Consider the following 23135-nt stretch of genomic DNA (forward strand, 5'->3'; position numbering starts at 1 on the left):
TCAAGAACACCATCATCACCGTCACTACCACCATGATCATCAATATAATCATCATCTGGTGACCACCACCATCATCATTGTAACCATCATCAACATCAACATAATTATCTAGTGATCATCACCACCACCACCAATGTAATCATCATCTGGTGACCACCACCATCATCATAGTAACCATCATCACCAATATCACCACCATCATCATCATCACTATTATTATAGCGCCATTTATTCCATGGTGCTTTACATGCGAAAAGGGGTATACATAATAAAAAACAAGTACAGTAATCTTAAACAAAACATGTGACTGACTGGTACAGGAGGCGAGAGGACTCTGCCCGTGACGATTTACAATCTGCAAACTATCAACATAATCATCATTTGGTGACCATCACTAACCACCAACATCATCGTAACCATCATCATAACTATCATCAATTTCACCATCTGGCGATTACCACCACCTACATCCCTATCACCACTAAGTTCATCATCACCATTAACAATAGCCCTATCATCACCTCCATCAACAATCTTGCTTCCCATCACTCAGTCGCCCTCTCATCACACCAGGTTCACATCAGACAACCGCCTCTACATGTATACAGGAATGATGTACTGAAAAATCACCAACTCAAGAACCACATAGACCAAAGCATTATCAACACCACCATCATCACCAACATAATCATCCCAATCCTCGTAAGCGTCAACATCTCCATCAATCACCGCAATCATCAACATCCCCTCCGTCATCAACAACGCCATCACAATTATACCCATAATCAATCATCACCATCATTCTCAGTACCATCATCATTAACATCCCCTTCATGATCACCACCATCATTGTTATCCTCATAAACAACTTCTCCAACAACATACCCATCATCATCACAACAATCATCCCAAAAATCAATCATAACCATCATAATTTTTCCCATTATCATCAACAACCCCATCATCATTATCATCAATCATGACCATCTTACCGCTCCTTCACTTCGTCCACTGTCCCCTTTAAGATGCCATTCATCGCCTCGTCCAGCTCTGCAATCCTGGATAAAGACCAATGGGTGACACAAATCACATCTGGTTCCAATCACCCAGCCCCCTTCTCATCACACCCGGCCCCACATCAAACCTGGCACATATCAGCAATCGCCCCCTAGTCAAACCCGTCCCCACATCACACCCGGCTCCCATCACCCAGCCGCCCCCACATCATACCCAGCTTCCCTCACCCAGCCGCCCCCATATCACACCTGGCTCCCATCACACAGTCACCCGCACATCACACCTGGCTCCCATCATCCAGCCACCCCCACAGCACACCCGGCTGCAATCACCTAGCCGCAACATCACTCCCTGCAACACATCAAAACCCAACTCCCATCACGCATAAACCCCCACAGAAAACCTGGCTCCACATCACACACAACTCCCATCACCCAGCTGTCTCCTCATCACACCCGGCTCCCATCATCCAGCAGTCCCCTCATCACACCAGGCCCACATCTCACCCTGCTCCCATGACCGTCGCCCCACATCACACCCAGCTCCCATCACCCAAACGCCTCCACATCACTCACCGGTGGGTGTATCCTGCCACATCGCACAAGCTGCTGGACAGATCGATGATCTGACTGAAGCAGTTCACCAGGTAAATGGAGACAAAGGCATTCTGTGGGCATAGAGGTCATGGGATAGACACCGAGTAGCACAAGGGGAAAAGGCAGAAGGAGCGGCCATTACCTTACTGATGAGTTCACTTAGTGCAGCTGAGCTCATCTCGTTGTAAACTCCGGCAAATATGGGGATGGCGATGATCATGTAGCTCAGGCTCCCACCCAGGTAATCAAATGTGTTTGTTCCAACTACCAGGGAAGAGTAGAATAGGTAAGAATGGCCGCCATGCCCCACGTCACGTCAACCCTGCACACTAGTGGGACAGGATGCCACCTACCCAAGCACGCTCGCGGGACTGGGTGCCACCTTCCTCCGCACGCTCGCGGGCCAGGGCGCCGACTTCCCCGGCGGGACAGGGCGCCACCTTCCCCCGCATGCTCACAGGACAGGGCGCAACCTTCCCCCGCACATTTGTGGGACAGGGTGCCACCTATCCTCGCACGCTCGCGGGACAGGGCGCCACCTTCCTCCGCACGCTCGCGGAACAGGGCGCCACCTTCCCCCGCGGGACAGGGCGCCACCTTCCCCAGCACGCTTGCGAGACAGGGCGCCACCTTCCCCAGCACGCTCGCTGGACAGGGCGCCACCTTCCCTCGCAGAACAGGGCGCCACCTTCCCTCGCACGCTCATGGTACATGCTCACGGGACAGGACGCCACCTTCCCTCGCACGCTCGTGGGACAGGATGCCACTGTCCCCCGCACGCTCGAAGGACACGACGCCAGCTTCTCCAGCACGTTCGAGGGACAGGAAGCCAGCTTTCCCAGCACGTTACGTCAGCGGAACATGACGCCAGCTTCCCCTGCACGTTTACGGGACAGGAGTCAGGTTCCCCAGCATGTTCGCAGGAAAGGATGCCACCTTCCCCCGCACACTCACGGGACAGCCACAATTCCTGGGTCATAAGCTCCTTCTGTGCACTGATGAGTTGCTGCAGCCGCTTTGACGTCCTGGTGTGCTCCACTGACCCGGCCCTTTTAACACACAATGGTCAACCGTATATATTTGAGAGGCCAGAAAAGCAACTTCAGGAGAAAAAGTCACAATAGCAGACAAGACAGTGACATGCCCCCCAAAATTCAGATAAATGATGCAGATAACTAGCCCTACCTGGCGAAAGCTGCTGCCTCTGCATTTACACGGATTTCCACATGCTTGAAACTGCGGAGAGAATAACAAAACCAAAGAAAACGTGAGCGTGAAGGAGACCATTCCCAGAAGAAGACCCTGCAAGACATCAAGTGGCCCTATACTGCCTCTTGGTGTTAGGAACAATGGCCAAAGTTTCTGCTCTTTGAGACTGAGACCACCCAGTGACAAGTGCAGACAGCCCCATAAGAGGGCGACAAGGAGGCTGCGAGAAGATGGGCACAGCAACCCAGCAGCCGCTCCCATCCATGAAGAGATAGTAGGCTACTTTCACACATCAGTTTTTTGCCGTCAGGCTGAATCTGGCAAATTTTCATCGTCAGCGCCGGCCGGCCGTAAAGCAGAGCACAGCGGTGACGTCACCACTGTGCTCTGCTTTACGGCCGGCCGGCGCTGACACAGTGCAGGGAAGCTGACGGCGGGGGACGTGACAGACACCGAAATGTAAGTATGTACTGTTTTTTTTTTTTACTTTTACAATGGTAACCAGGGTAAACATCGGGTTACTAAGCGCGGCCCTGCGCTTAGTAACCCGATGTTTACCCTGGTTACCCGGGGACTTCAGCATCGTTGGTCGCTGGAGAGTTGTCTGTGTGACAGCTCTCCAGCGACCACACAATGACCTAAACAGCAACGCTGCAGCAATCGGCATCATTGTCTATATCGCTGAAGCGTCGCTAAATGTGACGGTACCCTAAGTCATGTACTAGTTGCAAGTTTAGACCAGAGTCTAGCACTACCCCCTATTACTGAGCAGCACAGACCACTGTGCCCATCTGGTGCATTTTTCAGCTGTCTAGTCTGTGCCTGCATTGTCTCAGAATTGCACAGGGCTGACAAACCTGCCCACTATGAAAGGCCTCTTCTGTGAACTGCAACTCTGATCACATTCACTGCAGTACTGATAACGGCCACTACATGGGGTTGGAGCTCCAGCTCTGTACTCTGTGGTGGCTGCGATAACATCTCATGGGATGGTGTGTCACACCCCACCAATCTGATACAGATAACCCTAGGCCTCCACAATAAGAAAGTTCTGAACAAGCCATTAAAAGGAACCTGTCAGTGATCGTACCTCCAGAGCCGTCTATATGGCGCAAGTCGTGGAAAGCCGAATACAACGACACCTGATATCTGCCATCCAATATCTTATTCCAGAGGAATCCACATTTTCCTTATATGTAAATGACCTGTTAAAGGCTATGGATGGACGGGATGACACAACATTTTATCGTAATTAACCGGCTGTTATCTATGTTGACTCTTGAATGTATGTGTTTCTTTCTGGTTGGTCAAGAAAACACAGACTTTTGTTCATATAAGCCTCTAATATTGACTTGCAAGTTCACATTTGTTACATACTGTGCTGTTATCCTGGATGACTAGAGACAAAAATTAATTTAACAATGATATTTGCTGATATGTTGATTACACATTGTCCAGGCCAGCTAGTTTGTTGACTTGCGAAATAGAGGAAGAAAAACTATGCGAATAGATACATAATCAAAGAATGCGAGTTGGTCTCCATTCTTCCCCTTTTCCTGTGAATGCTGGCTTGAAGGACCAACAGCTATGTGAGCTATATATGTGAGATATATACAATCATACAGAGATACAGCACAGAGCACACGTTTGGACAGATCTTCTCATTTAAAGATTCTTCTGTATTTTCATGACTATGAAAATTGTACATTCACACTGAAGGCATCAAAACTATGAATTAACGTATGTGGAATTATATACTTAAAAAAGTGTGAAACAACTGAAATTATGTTTATATTCTATGTTCTTCACAGTAGCCACCTTTTGCTTTGAAGACTGCTTTGCACACTCTTGGCATTCTCTTGATGAGCTTCAAGAGGTAATCACCGGGAATGGTTTTCACTTCACAGGTGTGCCCTGTCAGGTTTAATAAGTGGGATTTCTTGCCTTATAAATGGGGTTGGGACAATCAGTTGTGTTGTGCAGAAGTCTGGTGGATACACAGCCGATAGTCCTACTGAATAGACTGTTAGAATTTGTATTATGGCAAGAAAAAAGCAGCTAAGTAAAGAAAAATGAGTTGCCATTATTACTTTAAGAAATGAAGGTCAGACAGTCCGAAAAATTGGGAAAACTTTTAAAGTGTCCCCAAGTGCAGTGGCAAAAACCATCAAGTGCTACAAAGAAACTGGCTCACATGAGGACCGCCCCAGGAAAGGAAGACCAAGAGTCACTTCTGCTTCTGAGGATAAGTTTATCCGAGTAACCAGCCTCAGAAATCGCAGGTTAACAGCAGCTCAGATTAGAGGCCAGGTCAATGCCACACAGAGTTCTAGCAGCAGACACATCTCTACAACAACTGTTAAGGGGAGACTTTGTGCAGCAGGCCTTCATGGTAAAATAGCTGCTAGGAAACCCCTGCTAAGGACAGGCAACAAGCAGAAGAGACTTGTTTGGGCTAAACAACAAAAGGAATGGACATTAGGCCAGTGGAAATCTGTGCTTTGGTCTGAGGAGTCCAAATTTGATATCTTTGGTTCCAACCATCATGTCTTTGTGCAACGCAGAAAAGGTGAACGGATGGACTCTACATGACTGGTTCCCACAGTGAAGAATGGAGGAGGAGGTGTGATGGTGTGGGGGTGCTTTCCTGGTGACACTGTTGGGGATTTATTCAAAATTGAAGGCATACTGAACCAGCATGGCTACCACAGCATCTTGCAGCGGCATGCTATTCCATCCGGTTTGCATTTAGTTGGACCATGATTTATTTTTCAACAGGACAATGACCCCAAACACACCTCCAGGCTGTGTAGGGGCTATTTGACCAAGAAGGAGAGTGATGGGGTGCTATGCCAGATGACCTGGCCTCCACAGTCACCAGACCTGAACCCAATCGAGATGGTTTGGGGTGAGCTGGACCGCAGAGTGAAGGCAAAAAGGGACAACAAGTGCTAAGAATCTGGGAACTCCTTCAAGATTGTTGGAAGACCATTCCTGGTGACTACCTCTTGAAGCTCATCAAGAGAATGCCAAGAGTGTGCAAAGCAGTCATCAAAGCAAAAGGTGGCTACTTTGAAGAACCTAGAATATAAGACATATTTTCAGTTGTTTCACACTTTTTTGTTAAGTATATAATTCCACATGTGTTAATTCATAGTTTTGATGCTTTCAGTGTCAATGTACAATTTTCATAGTCATGAAAAATCTTTAAATGAGAAGGTGTGTCCAAAATTTTTGTCTGTACTGTACACCCAAACATCGAAAGAACCAGAGACTCTCTACAGGACAGCAGCCAAGACACCATGGTTCAATCACGAGGGACACAGTTTTGTCATTCTACAGGATGCCAGCTTAGGGGACCAAGGTCCCAGCTGAAATAATACAGATATGATCCATTGATCATGAACCACGGATACAATTGTGGTAGTCAGTGTCAGGAATCCCACCGTGAGCCCACCACTATGTCATGGTTCACGAGGAGGATACTTTTATCATCCCCACCACTCACACCAATTTGTTACGAACCGGGGTTGTTTGGTTGCCCCTGGTTCCTTCTGAAGGGGATTTATCTATATCCCACTTCCCAGTTCCATTTTGGGACTTGCAGCTCTCTGGAACCCCCTTACCCTCAGGTCAGTCAGGGTACTGCACCTAGGGTAATTAGTCACCAGAAAGGCTGCCTGCTATGTACTGGCTATTGGGCACGCTGCAGCGAGGGTGATATAACTACTCCCACACAGGTGGGAACAATAATTATCAATGCCGCCATCGCTACAATGCCTCCCAAACGCACAGAACAAAGTATGCTGACACCAGCTCCGATTCTCTTAATTGTTAACGGGTCCGGAGCCAACCCAAATCAGTAGCGTAATTCACCTCAGAGGACGCAACAGTTCATTACAGAACAAGGAGAGACATCTACTATATAATTGTCTAAGGTTCACTTCCGTCTTTCTGTCCGTCACAGATATTCATTGGTCACGGCCTCTGTCTGTCATGGAATCCAAGTCGCTGATTGGTCATGGCAAAACGTCAACGACCATTGCTACGAACAATCAGCGACGGGCGCAGTCCAGCGGCAAAATGGCTGCTCCGTCCTCCCCGCAGTCAGTGCCCGCTCCGTACTCCCCTCCAGTCAGCCCTCACACAGGGTTAATGGCAGCGCTAATGGACCGCGTTATGCCGCGGTGTAACGCACTCCATTAACGCTGCTATTAACCCTGTGTGACCAACTTTTTTACTATTGACGCTGCCTATGCAGCCTCAATAGTAAAAAGATCTAATGTTAAAAATAATGAAAAATCATCATATACTCACATTCCGGCGCCCTTCCTGCTCCTCGCAACGCTCCGTAGACCGCCCAATGCAAGCGGCAGGTTCCGGTGGCAAGAATGGTATGCGACAAAGAACTGCCTTGACGTCACGGTCATGTGACCGTGACGTCATCACAGGTCCTGCGAGAAAGACCTGCCATGACGTCACGGTCATGTGATCGCAACGTCATCACAGGTCCTGCGCCCATACCAACCCTGGGACCGGAAGCTACCCCATGCACCGCACATAGGGCCAGGACTTCAACGGAGGGTGAGTATATGTTTATTTTTTATTTTAAGTCTGTATACTACATGGCTCTGTGCTGTATATTACGTCGCTGTGCAATATACTACGTGGCTGGGCAATATACTACGTGGCTCTGAGCTGTATACTCCGTCGCTGTGCAATATACTACGCGGCTGGGCAATATACTACAGGACTCAGCAATATACTACGTGGCTGGGCAATATACTACGTGGCTGGGCAATATACTACAGGACTCAGCAATATACTACGTGGCTGGGCAATATACTACGTGGCTGGGCAATATACTACGTGACTGGGCAATATACTACGCGGGCTGTGCAATATACTACGCGGGCTGTGCAATATACAGGTCCTTCTCAAAAAATTAGCATATAGTGTTAAATTTCATTATTTACCATAATGTAATGATTACAATTAAACTTTCATATATTATAGATTCATTATCCACCAACTGAAATTTGTCAGGTCTTTTATTGTTTTAATACTGATGATTTTGGCATACAACTCCTGATAACCCAAAAAACCTGTCTCAATAAATTAGCATATCAAGAAAAGGTTCTCTAAACGACCTATTACCCTAATCTTCTGAATCAACTAATTAACTCTAAACACATGCAAAAGATACCGGAGGCTTTTATAAACTCCCTGCCTGGTTCATTACTCAAAACCCCCATCATGGGTAAGACTAGCGACCTGACAGATGTCAAGAAGGCCATCATTGACACCCTCAAGCAAGAGGGTAAGACCCAGAAAGAAATTTCTCAACAAATAGGCTGTTCCCAGAGTGCTGTATCAAGGCACCTCAATGGTAAAGGTACCGTCACACATAACGATATTGTTAACGATATCGTTGCTATTTGTGACGTAGCAACGATATCGTTAATGAAATCGTTATGTGTGACAGCGACCAACGATCAGGCCCCTGCTGGGAGATCGTTGGTCGCTGAATAAAGTCCAGAACTTTATTTCGTCGCTGGATCTCCCGTGGACATCGCTGGATCGGCGTGTGTGACACCGATCCAGCGATGTCTTCACTGGTAACCAGGGTAAACATCGGGTAACTAAGCGCAGGGCCGCGCTTAGTAACCCAATGTTTACCCTGGTTACCATGCTAAAAGTAAAAAAAACAAACACTACATACTTACCTACCGCTGTCTGTCCTCCAGCGCTGCGCTCTGCACTCCTCCTGTACTGGCTGTGAGCCGGAAAGCAGAGCGGTGACGTCACCGCTCTGCTTTCCGGCTCCCAGACAGTACAGGAGGAGAGCAGAGAAGCAGAGCGCAGCGCTGGAGGACAGACGGCTGTAGGTAAGTATCTAGTGTTTGTTTTTTTTTACTTTTAGCATGGTAACCAGGGTAAACATCGGGTTACTAAGCGCGGCCCTGCGCTTAGTTACCCGATGTTTACCCTGGTTACCGGCATCGTTGGTCGCTGGAGAGCGGTCTGTGTGACAGCTCTCCAGCGACCAAACAGCGACGCTGCAGCGATTCGGATCGTTGTCGGTATCGCTGCAGCGTCGCTAAATGTGAAGGGGCCTTAAGTCTGTTGGAAGGAAACAATGTGGCAGAAAACGCTGTACAACGAGAAGAGGAGACCGGACCCTGAGGAAGATTGTGGAGAAGTGGAAACATCCAGAGCCACCGTGCACAGGCGTGTGCAGGAAATGGGCTACAGGTGCCGCATTCCCCAGGTAAAGCCACTTTTGAACCATAAACAGCGGCAGAGGCGCCTGACCTGGGCTACAGAGAAGCAGCACTGGACTGTTGCTAAGTGGTCCCAAGTACTTTTTTCTGATGAAAGCAAATTTTGCATGTCATTCGGAAATCAAGGTGCCAGAGTCTGGAGGAAGACTGGGGAGAAGGAAATGCCAAAATGCCTGAAGTCCAGTGTCAAGTACCCACAGTCAGTGATGGTGTGGGGTGCCATGTCAGCTGCTGGTGTTGGTCCACTGTGTTTCATCAAGGGCAGGGTCAATGCAGCTAGCTCTCAGGAGATTTTGGAGCACTTCATGCTTCCATCGGCTGAAATGCTTTATGGAGATGAAGATTTCATTTTTCAGCACGACCTGGCACCTGCTCACAGTGCCAAAACCACTGGTAAATGGTTTACTGACCATGGTATTACTGTGCTCAATTGGCCTGCCAACTCTCCTGACCTGAACCCCATAGAGAATCTGTGGGATATTGTGAAGAGAAAGTTGAGAGACGCAAGACCCAACACTCTGGATGAGCTTAAGGCCGCTATTGAAGCATCCTGGGCCTCCATAACATCTCAGCAGTGTCACAGGCTGATTGCCTCCATGCCACGCCGCATTGAAGCAGTCATTTCTGCCAAAGGATTCCCGACCAAGTATTGAGTGCATAACTGAACATTATTATTTGATGGTTTTTTTGTTTGTTATTAAAAAACACTTTTATTTGATTGGATGGGTGAAATATGCTAATTTATTGAGACAGGTTTTTTGGGTTATCAGGAGTTGTATGCCAAAATCATCAGTATTAAAACAATAAAAGACCTGACAAATTTCAGTTGGTGGATAATGAATCTATAATATATGAAAGTTTAATTGTAATCATTACATTATGGTAAATAATGAAATTTAACACTATATGCTAATTTTTTGAGAAGGACCTGTACTACGCAAGCTGTGCAATATACTACGTGACTGGGCAATATACTACGTGGCTGGGCAATATACTACGTGGCTGGGCAATATACTACGTGGCTGGGCAATATACTACGTGGCTGGGCAATATACTACGTGGCTGGGCAATATACTACGTGGCTGGGCAATATACTACATGGACATGCATATTCTAGAATACCCGATGCGTTAGAATCGGGCCACCATCTAGTACAATATATTAGCTTATTTTACTCCAAAAAACTTACGCAGTGTTTACAAAGTATAAAAGATATTATAAAGAAGACAAATCATATGTACAATACAAATTACAAATAAAATGAGATTAAAATTGAAAAGAACACTTACAGGTCGTTATGTCATTGTATCGTCTTGACTGGCCATGTGCTAGGGGGGGAAGGGTGAGCATATATCCCATGGCACCCCTCTGTGTAACAGCTGGACCCCGGACAAAAGACACTGCAAGAATGCTGTCTCACTAAGTTATTCCTAGCCCACAACCCAGGCACTCCCCCTGTGGTGACATCACTTAGAGGCTGAAACCACCCCTTTTCTTGGAGGTAAGAAATGCCATTTTTATGCCTATCTCACTGTATGAACCTCGTATAAGAAATACACCAGGATCACGAAGTGCACCACATCGGGGTGATTCTTTTAAGTGTAAATACGGAGCAATTATCTGAACCGCTTACGGATTCACGCTTTGCACTTGTTGCGTTTAGCTGCTAGCGGATTCAGTGAGTGATAGATCTATCGATGGACATCCGGAATATATAATTCTTATATCTCTAGCCCGGATCAAAGAACAAAGAATGCATGCAGTTTGGAAGTGGCTATACCACTGAAAGGAGGGAATTGGTAGTGTAGGGAGACTGGTATTTGCAGCGTAAATCCATAAAACTTCTTCAGTGATTCTAGTGAGGGTTTTGAATTACACACATTGGCAGCAGGCAGAGTGAGAAGAGGGGGGAAGTCAGAATGGCCCACAGCGTGTCTGTGCTCAGCTTTAAGGGACGTAGCAAAGCTCAGTGTGCGTGATCCTAGACAGTCAAATACCTCATGTTCCTGACACCTCCCCCTTTTGGACTACGCAACAGAGGCAGGACCTCTCGGTACCCCTCCATACGCACCTCGGTGGGTTTGCCCTGGCGGGGCAACCCATCTGCATTGCCATGCTCCCTGCCCGTTTTGTGTTTGATTGTTAAGTCGTACTGCTGAAGGGCAAGGCTCCAGCGTAGCAACCTTCCATTGGTTCCACACATGGCTTGTAGCCAGCGCAGAGGGTGGTGGTCCTGTTATGTTTGCTAATGACAGGTGTTATGAAGGCAATCCAGAAACACAGTGTGCTTAGCGATCAGAGCGCACACAGTGATCTGACAAATACCCAAAAATACAAGAACGAGCTCTGAGACGTGGAAACTCTGTAGACTGCACACCTGATCCTATCCTAAACACAACTAAAAGCGGCTGTGGATTGCGCCTAACAACTACCTAGGCAACTCGGCACAGCCTAAGAAACTAGCTAGCCTGAAGATAGAAAAATAGGCCTGACTTGCCCCAGAGAAATTCCCCAAAGGAAAAGGCAGCCCCCCACATATAATGACTGTGAGTAAGATGAAAAGACAAAACGTAGGGATGAAATAGATTCAGCAAAGTGGGGCCCGATATTCTAGGACAGAGCGAGGACAGTAAAGCGAACTTTGCAGTCTACAAAAAACCCTAAAGCAAAACCACGCAAAGGGGGCAAAAAAAAACCCACCGTGCCGAACTAACGGCACGGCGGTACACCCTTTGCGTCTCAGAGCTTCCAGCAAAACAAAAGACAAGCTGGACAGAAAAAAAGCAACAAAAAAGCAAAAAGCACTTAGCTATACAGAGCAGCAGGTCACAGGAACAATCAGGAGAAGCTCAGATCCAACACTGAAACATTGACAAGGAGCAAGGATAGCAGCATCAGGCGGAGTTAAGTAATGAAGCAGTTAACGAGCTCACCAGAACACCTGAGGGAGGAAGCTCAGAAGCTGCAGTACCACTTGTGACCACAGGAGTGAATTCAGCCACAGAATTCACAACAGTACCCCCCCCTTGAGGAGGGGTCACCGAACCCTCACCAGAGCCCCCAGGCCGACCAGGATGAGCCGCATGAAAGGCACGAACAAGATCGGAAGCATGAACATCAGAGGCAAAAACCCAGGAATTATCTTCCTGAGCATAACCCTTCCATTTAACCAGATACTGGAGTTTCCGTCTAGAAACACGAGAATCCAAAATCTTCTCCACAATATACTCCAATTCCCCCTCCACCAAAACCGGGGCAGGAGGCTCAACAGATGGAACCATAGGTGCCACGTATCTCCGCAACAACGACCTATGGAATACATTATGTATGGAAAAGGAGTCTGGGAGGGTCAAACGAAAAGACACAGGATTGAGAACCTCAGAAATCCTATACGGACCAATAAAACGAGGTTTAAATTTAGGAGAGGAAACCTTCATAGGAATATGACGAGAAGATAACCAAACCAGATCCCCAACACGAAGTCGGGGACCCACACGGCGTCTGCGATTAGCGAAAAGTTGAGCTTTCTCCTGGGACAAGATCAAATTGTCCACTACCTGAGTCCAGATCTGCTGCAACCTATCCACCACAGAATCCACACCAGGACAGTCCGAAGACTCAACCTGTCCTGAAGAGAAACGAGGATGGAACCCAGAATTGCAAAAAAATGGAGAAACCAAGGTAGCCGAGCTGGCCCGATTATTAAGGGCGAACTCAGCCAACGGCAAAAAGGACACCCAATCATCCTGGTCTGCAGAAACAAAACATCTCAGATATGTTTCCAAGGTCTGATTGGTTCGTTCGGTCTGGCCATTAGTCTGAGGATGGAAAGCCGAGGAAAAGGATAGGTCAATGCCCATCCTACCACAAAAGGCTCGCCAAAACCTTGAAACAAACTGGGAACCTCTGTCAGAAACAATATTCTCAGGAATGCCATGCAACCAAACCACATGCTGAAAGAACAAAGGTACCAAATCAGAGGAGGAAGGCAATTTAGCCAAGGGCACCAGATGGACCATTTTAGAAAAGCGATCACAGACCACCCAAATGACTGACATCTTTTGAGAAACGGGAAGGTCAGAAATGAAATCCATCGAAATATGTGTCCAAGGCCTCTTTGGGACCGGCAAGGGCAAAAGCAACCCACTGGCACGAGAACAGCAGGGCTTAGCCCTAGCACAAATCCCACAGGACTGCACAAAAGTACGTACATCCCGTGACAGAGATGACCACCAGAAGGATCTAGCCACTAACTCTCTGGTACCAAAGATTCCAGGATGACCAGCCAACACCGAACAATGAAGTTCAGAGATAAGTTTATTAGTCCACCTATCAGGGACGAACAGTTTCTCTGCTGGACAACGATCAGGTTTATTCGCCTGAAATTTTTGCAGCACCCGCCGCAAATCAGGGGAGATGGCAGACACAATGACTCCTTCCTTGAGGATACCCGCTGGCTCAGATAAACCCGGAGAGTCGGGCACAAAACTCCTAGACAGAGCATCCGCCTTCACATTTTTAGAGCCCGGAAGGTACGAAATCACAAAGTCGAAGCGGGCAAAAAATAACGACCAACGGGCCTGTCTAGGATTCAAGCGCTTGGCAGACTCGAGATAAGTCAAGTTCTTATGATCAGTCAATACCACCACGCGATGCTTAGCTCCTTCAAGCCAATGACGCCACTCCTCGAATGCCCACTTCATGGCCAGCAACTCTCGATTGCCCACATCATAATTACGCTCAGCGGGCGAAAACTTCCTGGAAAAGAAAGCACATGGTTTCATCACTGAGCAATCAGAACCTCTCTGTGACAAAACCGCCCCTGCTCCAATGTCAGAAGCATCAACCTCGACCTGGAACGGAAGAGAAACATCTGGCTGACACAACACAGGGGCAGAACAAAAACGACGCTTCAACTCCTGAAAAGCTTCCACAGCAGCAGAAGACCAATTAACCAAATCAGCACCCTTCTTGGTCAAATCGGTCAATGGTTTGGCAATGCTAGAAAAATTACAGATGAAGCGACGATAAAAATTAGCAAAGCCCAGGAACTTTTGCAGACTTTTCAGAGATGTCGGCTGAATCCAATCCTGGATGGCTTGGACCTTAACTGGATCCATCTCGATAGTAGAAGGGGTAAAGATGAACCCCAAAAATGAAACTTTCTGCACACCGAAGAGACACTTTGATCCCTTCACAAACAAAGAGTTAGCACGCAGGACCTGAAAAACCATTCTGACCTGCTTCACATGAGACTCCCAATCATCTGAGAAGATCAAAATGTCATCCAAGTAAACAATCAGGAATTTATCCAGATACTCACGGAAGATGTCATGCATAAACGACTGAAACACAGATGGAGCATTGGCAAGTCCGAACGGCATCACTAGATACTCAAAATGACCCTCGGGTGTATTGAATGCAGTTTTCCATTCATCTCCTTGCCTGATTCTCACCAGATTATACGCACCACGAAGATCTATCTTAGTGAACCAACTAGCCCCCTTAATCCGAGCAAACAAGTCAGATAACAATGGCAAGGGATACTGAAATTTAACAGTGATCTTATTAAGAAGGCGGTAATCAATACACGGTCTCAGCGAACCATCCTTCTTGGGTACAAAGAAAACCCTGCTCCCAGTGGTGATGACGATGGGCGAATATGTCCCTTCTCCAGGGATTCCTTCACATAACTGCGCATAGCGGCGTGTTCGGGCACGGATAAATTAAATAATCGACCTTTAGGGAATTTACTACCAGGAATCAAATTGATAGCACAATCACAATCCCTATGCGGAGGTAGAGCATCGGACTTGGGCTCTTCAAATACATCCTGATAATCAGACAAGAACTCTGGGACCTCAGAAGGGGTGGATGACGAAATCGACAAAAATGGAACATCACCATGTACCCCCTGACAACCCCAGCTGGATACCGACATGGAATTCCAATCCAATACTGGATTATGGGTTTGTAGCCATGGCAACCCCAACACGACCACATCATGCAGATTATGCAACACCAGAAAGCGAATAACTTCCTGATGTGCAGGAGCCATGCACATGGTCAGCTGGGCCCAGTATTGAGGTTTATTCTTGGCCAAAGGTGTAGCATCAATTCCTCTCAATGGAATAGGACACCGCAAAGGCTCCAAGAAAAACCCACAACGTTTAGCATAATCCAAATCCATCAGATTCAGGGCAGCGCCCGAATCCACAAACGCCATGACAGAAAACGACGACAAAGAGCATATCAAGGTAATGGACAGAAGGAATTTGGACTGTACAGTGCCAATGACGGCAGACCTAGCGGACCGCTTAGTGCGCTTAGGACAATCAGAAATAGCATGAGTGGAATCACCACAGTAGAAACACAGACCATTCAGACGTCTGTATTCCTGCCGTTCAACTCTGGTCATAGTCCTATCGCACTGCATAGGCTCAGGTTTAACCTCAGGCAGTACCGCCAAATGGTGCACAGATTTACGCTCGCGCAAGCGTCGACCGATCTGAATGGCCAAAGACAAAGACTCATTCAAACCAGCAGGCATAGGAAATCCCACCATGACATCCTTAAGAGCCTCAGAGAGACCCTTTCTGAACAAAGCTGCCAGCGCAGATTCATTCCACTGAGTGAGTACTGACCATTTCCTAAATTTCTGACAATATACTTCTATATCATCCTGACCCTGGCACAAAGCCAGCAAATTTTTCTCAGCCTGATCCACTGAATTAGGCTCATCGTACAGCAATCCGAGCGCCAGGAAAAACGCATCGACACTACTCAATGCAGGGTCTCCTGGCACAAGAGAAAATGCCCAGTCTTGAGGGTCGCCGCGCAAAAAAAGAAATAATAATCAAAACCTGTTGAATAGGATTACCAGAAGAATGAGGTTTCAAGGCCAGAAATAGCTTACAATTATTTTTGAAACTTAGAAACTTAGTTCTATCTCCAAAAAACAAATCAGGAATAGGAATTCTTGGTTCTAACATAGATTTCTGATCAATAGTATCTTGAATCTTTTGTACATTTATAACGAGATTATCCATTGAAGAGCACAGACCCTGAATATCCATGTCCACACCTGTGTCCAGAATCACCCAAATGTCTAGGGGAAAAAAAAAGCGAACACAGAGCAGAAAAAGAAAAAAAAAAAAAAAAAATGATGTCAGAACTTTTTTTCTTTCCCTCTATTGAGAATCATTAGTGTTGGCTCCTTGTACTGTTATGTTTGCTAATGACAGGTGTTATGAAGGCAATCCAGAAACACAGTGTGCTTAGCGATCAGAGCGCACACAGTGATCTGACAAATACCCAAAAATACAAGAACGAGCTCTGAGACGTGGAAACTCTGTAGACTGCACACCTGATCCTATCCTAAACACAACTAAAAGCGGCTGTGGATTGCGCCTAACAACTACCTAGGCAACTCGGCACAGCCTAAGAAACTAGCTAGCCTGAAGATAGAAAAATAGGCCTGACTTGCCCCAGAGAAATTCCCCAAAGGAAAAGGCAGCCCCCCACATATAATGACTGTGAGTAAGATGAAAAGACAAAACGTAGGGATGAAATAGATTCAGCAAAGTGGGGCCCGATATTCTAGGACAGAGCGAGGACAGTAAAGCGAACTTTGCAGTCTACAAAAAACCCTAAAGCAAAACCACGCAAAGGGGGCAAAAAAAAACCCACCGTGCCGAACTAACGGCACGGCGGTACACCCTTTGCGTCTCAGAGCTTCCAGCAAAACAAAAGACAAGCTGGACAGAAAAAAAGCAACAAAAAAGCAAAAAGCACTTAGCTATACAGAGCAGCAGGTCACAGGAACAATCAGGAGAAGCTCAGATCCAACACTGAAACATTGACAAGGAGCAAGGATAGCAGCATCAGGCGGAGTTAAGTAATGAAGCAGTTAACGAGCTCACCAGAACACCTGAGGGAGGAAGCTCAGAAGCTGCAGTACCACTTGTGACCACAGGAGTGAATTCAGCCACAGAATTCACAACATGGTCCGTCACCACAGTGAAGGTGCGATCGCACAGGTAGGGCTGCAAACGTTGCAAGGCCCAGACTATGGCCAGGCACTCCTTCTCCATGGTGGAGTAGGCCACTTCCCTCGGCAGAAGCTTCTGGCTCAGGTATAACACGGGGTGCTCGTGGTTCCCCGAGTCGACCTGGCTGAGCACAGCACTGAGGCCAAACTCGCTGGTGTCTGTCTGCACCAAGAACGGTCGACTGCTGTTGACCGATTTCAACACCGGAGAGTTGCACAGGGCTGTTTTCAACGCCTGGAAGGCCCCCCTCACAGCCGTCAGTCCAGTCGACTATTTGGGGTGGCTTCTTCCTGGTGAGGTCCGTCAAAGGTTTTGCCAGGCTACTATAGTTCTGTACAAAATGCCTATAGTACCCTGCAGTGCCCAGGGAGGACATCACCTGTTTCTTGGTCCTGGGGGTGGGCCAGGACACGATCGCGTCCACTTTCCCAAGCTCTGGCTTTATGGATTTCTCACCAACCTGGTGCCCCAGGTAGTGGACCTCTCTCATGCCCATCTGGCACTTTCCCGGCTTGATGGTCAGACCGGCTTGATGAAGTTGCCTGAGCATCTCCTGAAGATGCTGCAGGTGTTCGTCCCAGGAAGAACTAAAGATGGCAATGTCATTCAGGTATGCCAACGCGAACTTCTCCAGTCCCTGAAGCAGGTGAATGACCATCCGCTGGAAAGTGGCAGGGGCATTTATCATCCCGAAGGGCATGACAGTGAACATGTACAGTCCGAAGGGTGTGATAAAGGCGGACTTCTCCTGCGCCTTGGGGCTCAGGGGAATCTGCCAGTATCCTCGACTCAGATTCATTATGGTCAGATATTTTGCGCCAGCTAACTGCTCAAGCAGCTCCTCGATGCGCGGAATTGGGTGCGCATCAGAGGCTGTGATGGCGTTGAGCCCCCAGTAGTCCACGCAAAACCGGGTGGTCCAATCCTTCTTTGGCACGGGAACTACAGGCGAGGCCCACGCGCTCTTTGACCATTGAATCACCCCAGCTGTAACATCTCATCGATCTCCTGGTACATAATCTGCTGCACCTCGTCGGAGATCCGATAGGATGTTCGCCGTAGTGGGGCATGATTCCCGGCGTCCACCTTGTGGACCGCTATCTCAGTCCATCCAGGTCGGTTGGAGAACACAACCCGGAAGGGTTCCAGCGTGGTCCGCAACTGCGACCGCTGGAATTCAATTAACAAGGCGCTTATCTCCACATCCTCGATGGACCCACCGGCCTTAGCTTGGGCCAGCATGTCCAGGAGGGGGTCTTCCAGCCCGTCTTCGGGAAGGCTGCAGACCGTTGACGTGAAAGGCCTTCCATCTACTCCGAGCGTGGTCAAGTGTGACCACATAGGGGACTGGGTTGAGCAGTTGGTGGACGACGTACGGGCCTTCCCAGGCTGCCTGAAGCTTATCCTTTGGTATGGGGACCAGCACCCACACCTTTTGACCCACATGGTAGGTCCGAGCCGGGCGTCCTGGTCGTACCAGTGCTTCATATCAGCCTAAGCCTGCGTCATGTACCAACTTCGCACGGTCTGCATTATGTCATGGAATCGCATGACATACTCCACTATGGACACTTCAGAAGGGTTCAGATCCTCTTCCCAAGATTCCCTTACCAACCCAAGGGGTCCCCGGTCTCGCCTACCGTACAGGAGGTCGAAGGGGGAGAACCCTGTCGAGGCCTGCGGAACCTCTCGGTAAGTGAATAGCAGGTTTGGGAGGTACCACTCCCAGTCACGTCCTGGGGTCTCAATCAGCATGCATAGCATCTGTTTGTGGGTACTATTGAAGTGCTCACACAAGGCATAGGTCTGTGGGTGATACGCACTCGATACCAGCTGCTTCACCTGCATTTTCTTACAGAGAGCCTCCATTAGGCGAGACATAAATTGGGTCCTTTGATCGGTAAGCATCTTCCTGGGAAATCCTACCCGTGAAGAGATGGCCAATAGTGCATCCGCCACCGTATCTGCCCTAGTTGAGGATAGAGCCACTGCCTCTGGGTACCGGGTAGAATAGTCTACCACAGTGAGGACGTATTGCTTTCCAGAGCTGCTGGGGATGGCCAACGAGCCCACAATGTCCACCGCAATCCTCTGGAAAGGCTCCTCTATCACTGGCAAAGGGATCAGTGGAGCCTTAAGAGCTGGCCCCACCTTCCCCACTCTTTGGCAGGTGATACAGGAGCGGCAGTAGTTTGTCACATCTGTCCCCATCTTGGGCCAAAAGAAGTGTTGAGACAGCCGGGCTTTAGTTTTGCTGATTCCCAAGTGTCCAGCGGGATCTCATGGACAATCCGCAACAACTCACTCCTGAACTGGTGCGGGACGACCAGCTGTCTTTCCCTCAACCACTCATTTTGGGATTTTCTGGGTACTGTCTCCCGGTATAACCTCCCTTGCTCCCAGAACACCCTCTCCTTAATCAGTCACGGAGGCGGGCAGCTTGGTGAGGTGTCTCAAATTCTCCAGGCTGGCATCTGAGTGCAGAGCGGCCTGGAACTCCTGGCTAGGGGCAGCCAGAAGCGACGTCAGGGTCCCTTTCCCACGGCAACCCTCTGGGACCTGCTCCGGGTCCATCTCTGGTTCAGTCCCGCCTGTGACTGAGGAGGGTCCAGAAGTAAGAACGTTATCTGCGTTCCGGGCACTCTGACTGCGGGTAACAGCAGCTACATAGGCTGTCTCCCCGGGGATTTCCACAGACCCATTAGCCAGCGCTGCTGTGGGTACTGCCTCCCCATCCGCCCCCAACATTCCAGGAGCAGTGCTACTTATGGGGCAGTTACCTTCCTCTGTTGCACTGGTCAGTTGCAGGACATAACCTTCCTCACGGTTCCCATGCATCTCCCCATTTCCCATAGCACCATCCCTTGCTCCTGTTAGGGGTTCCTCAGCCATCCCACCCCGTGAAGTGGCGCGGCTGAGCGCGCCTGCACCTGTGAACACATCATCCTTGGGACACAAATGGTTAGCAGGTAACACATACACATTTTCATCATCAGCAATATCAGTATTACCCTCTGCATTTTCAGAAAAATCATAATCAAATACATCATTAATCGGTAAAGCATTGTCAGGTAACCCATGTAATTTAACATAGTAACATAGTAACATAGTTAGTAAGGCCGAAAAAAGACATTTGTCCATCCAGTTCAGCCTATATTCCATCATAATAAATCCCCAGATCTACGTCCTTCTACAGAACCTAATTGTATGATACAATATTGTTCTGCTCCAGGAAGACATCCAGGCCTCTCTTGAACCCCTCGACTGAGTTCGCCATCACCACCTCCTCAGGCAAGCAATTCCAGATTCTCACTGCCCTAACAGTAAAGAATCCTCTTCTATGTTGGTGGAAAAACCTTCTCTCCTCCAGACGCAAAGAATGCCCCCTTATGCCCGTCACCTTCCTTGGTATAAACAGATCCTCAGCGAGATATTTGTATTGTCCCCTTATATACTTATACATGGTTATTAGATCGCCCCTCAGTCGTCTTTTTTCTAGACTAAATAATCCTAATTTCGCTAATCTATCTGGGTATTGTAGTTCTCCCATCCCCTTTATTAATTTTGTTGCCCTCCTTTGTACTCTCTCTAGTTCCATTATATCCTTCCTGAGCACCGGTGCCCAAAACTGGACACAGTACTCCATGTGCGGTCTAACTAGGGATTTGTACAGAGGCAGTATAATGCTCTCATCATGTGTATCCAGACCTCTTTTAATGCACCCCATGATCCTGTTTGCCTTGGCAACTGCTGCCTGGCACTGGCTGCTCCAGGTAAGTTTATCATTAAGGCTATATTCACACTTAGCGGTTTTTACCGCGGAACCGCCGCGATTTTGATGCTGCGGGTCCGCAGCAGTTTCCATAGCGTTTACAGTAACATGTAAACCCTATGGAAACCGCAAACCGCTGTGCACATGCTGCGGGAAAAACCGCGCGGGAACGCAGCGGTTTACAACCAGCAGCATGTCACTTCTTTGTGCAGAATCGCTGCGATTCTGCACCCATAGGAATACATTGAACCGCTTACTTCCCGCATGGGGCTGTGCCCACGTTGCGGGAAGTAAGCGGATAATGTGCGGGTGGTACCCGGGGTGGAGGAGAGGAGACTCTCCTCCAGGCCCTGGGAACCATATTTGGGGTTAAAAAATAAAAAATCTGGTTATACTCACCCTCTGATGTCCGGAGCTCCTGGGCGCTGCACGCGGCTGTCCGGTCAGAGTTGCTGTGCGACCAGGACCTGCGGTGACGTCGCGGTCACATGACCGTGACGTCACGAAGGGTCCTTCTCGCACAGCATCTCTGGAACCGGACCGCCGGGTGCAGCGCCGAGGGATCGGGACGTCAGAGGGTGAGTATAACCAATTTTTATTATTTTTAACATTACTATTGATGCTGCATATTGCTGCATATGCAGCATCAATAGTATAGGCGGAAACCCGCAGCGGAAAACGCGGAACAAACCGCGATAAATCTGCAGGGAGAACCGCAGTTGTTTTGCCCTGCAGATTTATCAAATCCGCTGCGGGAAAACCCGCAGAGGGACGCCGCAAGGTGTGAACATAGCCTAACTAGGATCCCCAAGTCCTTCTCCCTGTCAGATTTACCCAGTGGTTTCCCATTCAGTGTGTAATGGTGACATTGATTCCTTCTTCCCATGTGTATAACCTTACATTTATCATTGTTAAACCTCATCTGCCACCTTTCAGCCCAAGTTTCCAACTTATCCAGATCCATCTGTAGCAGAATACTATCTTCTCTTGTATTAACTGCTTTACATAGTTTTGTATCATCTGCAAATATCGATATTTTACTGTGTAAACCTTCTACCAGATCATTAATGAATATGTTGAAGAGAACAGGTCCCAATACTGACCCCTGCGGTACCCCACTGGTCACAGCGACCCAGTTAGAGACTATACCATTTATAACCACCCTCTGCTTTCTATCACTAAGCCAGTTACTAACCCATTTACACACAATTTCCCCCAGACCAAGCATTCTCATTTTGTGTACCAACCTCTTGTGCGGCACGGTATCAAACGCTTTGGAAAAATCGAGATATACCACGTCCAATGACTCACCGTGGTCCAGCCTATAGCTTACCTCTTCATAAAAACTGATTAAATTGGTTTGACAGGAGCGATTTCTCATAAACCCATGCTGATATGGAGTTAAACAGTTATTCTCATTGAGATAATCCAGAATAACATCCCTCAGAAACCCTTCAAATATTTTACCAACAATAGAGGTTAGACTTACTGGCCTATAATTTCCAGGTTCACTTTTAGAGCCCTTTTTGAATATTGGCACCACATTTGCTATGCGCCAATCCTGCGGAACAGACCCTGTCGCTATAGAGTCCCTAAAAATAAGAAATAATGGTTTATCTATTACATTACTTAGTTCTCTTAGTACTCGTGGGTGTATGCCATCCGGACCCGGAGATTTATCTATTTTAATCTTATTTAGCCGGTTTCGCACCTCTTCTTGGGTTAGATTGGTGACCCTTAATATAGGGTTTTCATTGTTTCTTGGGATTTCACCTAGCATTTCATTTTCCACCGTGAATACCGTGGAGAAGAAGGTGTTTAATATGTTAGCTTTTTCCTCGTCATCTACAACCATTCTTTCCTCACTATTTTTAAGGGGCCTACATTTTCAGTTTTTATTCTTTTACTATTGATATAGTTGAAGAACAGTTTGGGATTAGTTTTACTCTCCTTAGCAATGTGCTTCTCTGTTTCCTTTTTGGCAGCTTTAATTAGTTTTTTAGATAAAGTATTTTTCTCCCTATAGTTTTTTAGAGCTTCAATGGTGCCATCCTGCTTTAGTAGTGCAAATGCTTTCTTTTTACTGTTAATTGCCTGTCTTACTTCTTTGTTTAGCCACATTGGGTTTTTCCTATTTCTAGTCCTTTTATTCCCACAAGGTATAAACCGCTTACACTGCCTATTTAGGATGTTCTTAAACATTTCC

The 23135-nt window shown here is 47.6% G+C and overlaps 1 protein-coding gene across 2 annotated transcripts in view; it reads right to left on the minus strand.

Annotated features, from left to right (window-relative positions):
- The window catches only part of ABCD4 (ATP binding cassette subfamily D member 4), a 70199-nt gene that overhangs the window by 18903 nt on the left and 28161 nt on the right, over window positions 1-23135 (minus strand). For both annotated transcript variants that reach the window (XM_069735725.1, XM_069735728.1), the window contains exons 7-11: window positions 2799-2849; window positions 2568-2662; window positions 1756-1877; window positions 1593-1684; window positions 993-1058 (exon numbers count right to left, since the gene is read on the minus strand). In XM_069735725.1, coding sequence (XP_069591826.1) covers window positions 993-1058; window positions 1593-1684; window positions 1756-1877; window positions 2568-2662; window positions 2799-2849 — 426 coding nt within the window. The remainder of the gene's footprint in view (window positions 1-992; window positions 1059-1592; window positions 1685-1755; window positions 1878-2567; window positions 2663-2798; window positions 2850-23135) is intronic.

The sequence above is a fragment of the Ranitomeya imitator genome, chromosome 1 (assembly GCF_032444005.1).
Source record: "Ranitomeya imitator isolate aRanImi1 chromosome 1, aRanImi1.pri, whole genome shotgun sequence".
Classification (NCBI taxonomy): Eukaryota; Metazoa; Chordata; class Amphibia; order Anura; family Dendrobatidae; genus Ranitomeya; species Ranitomeya imitator.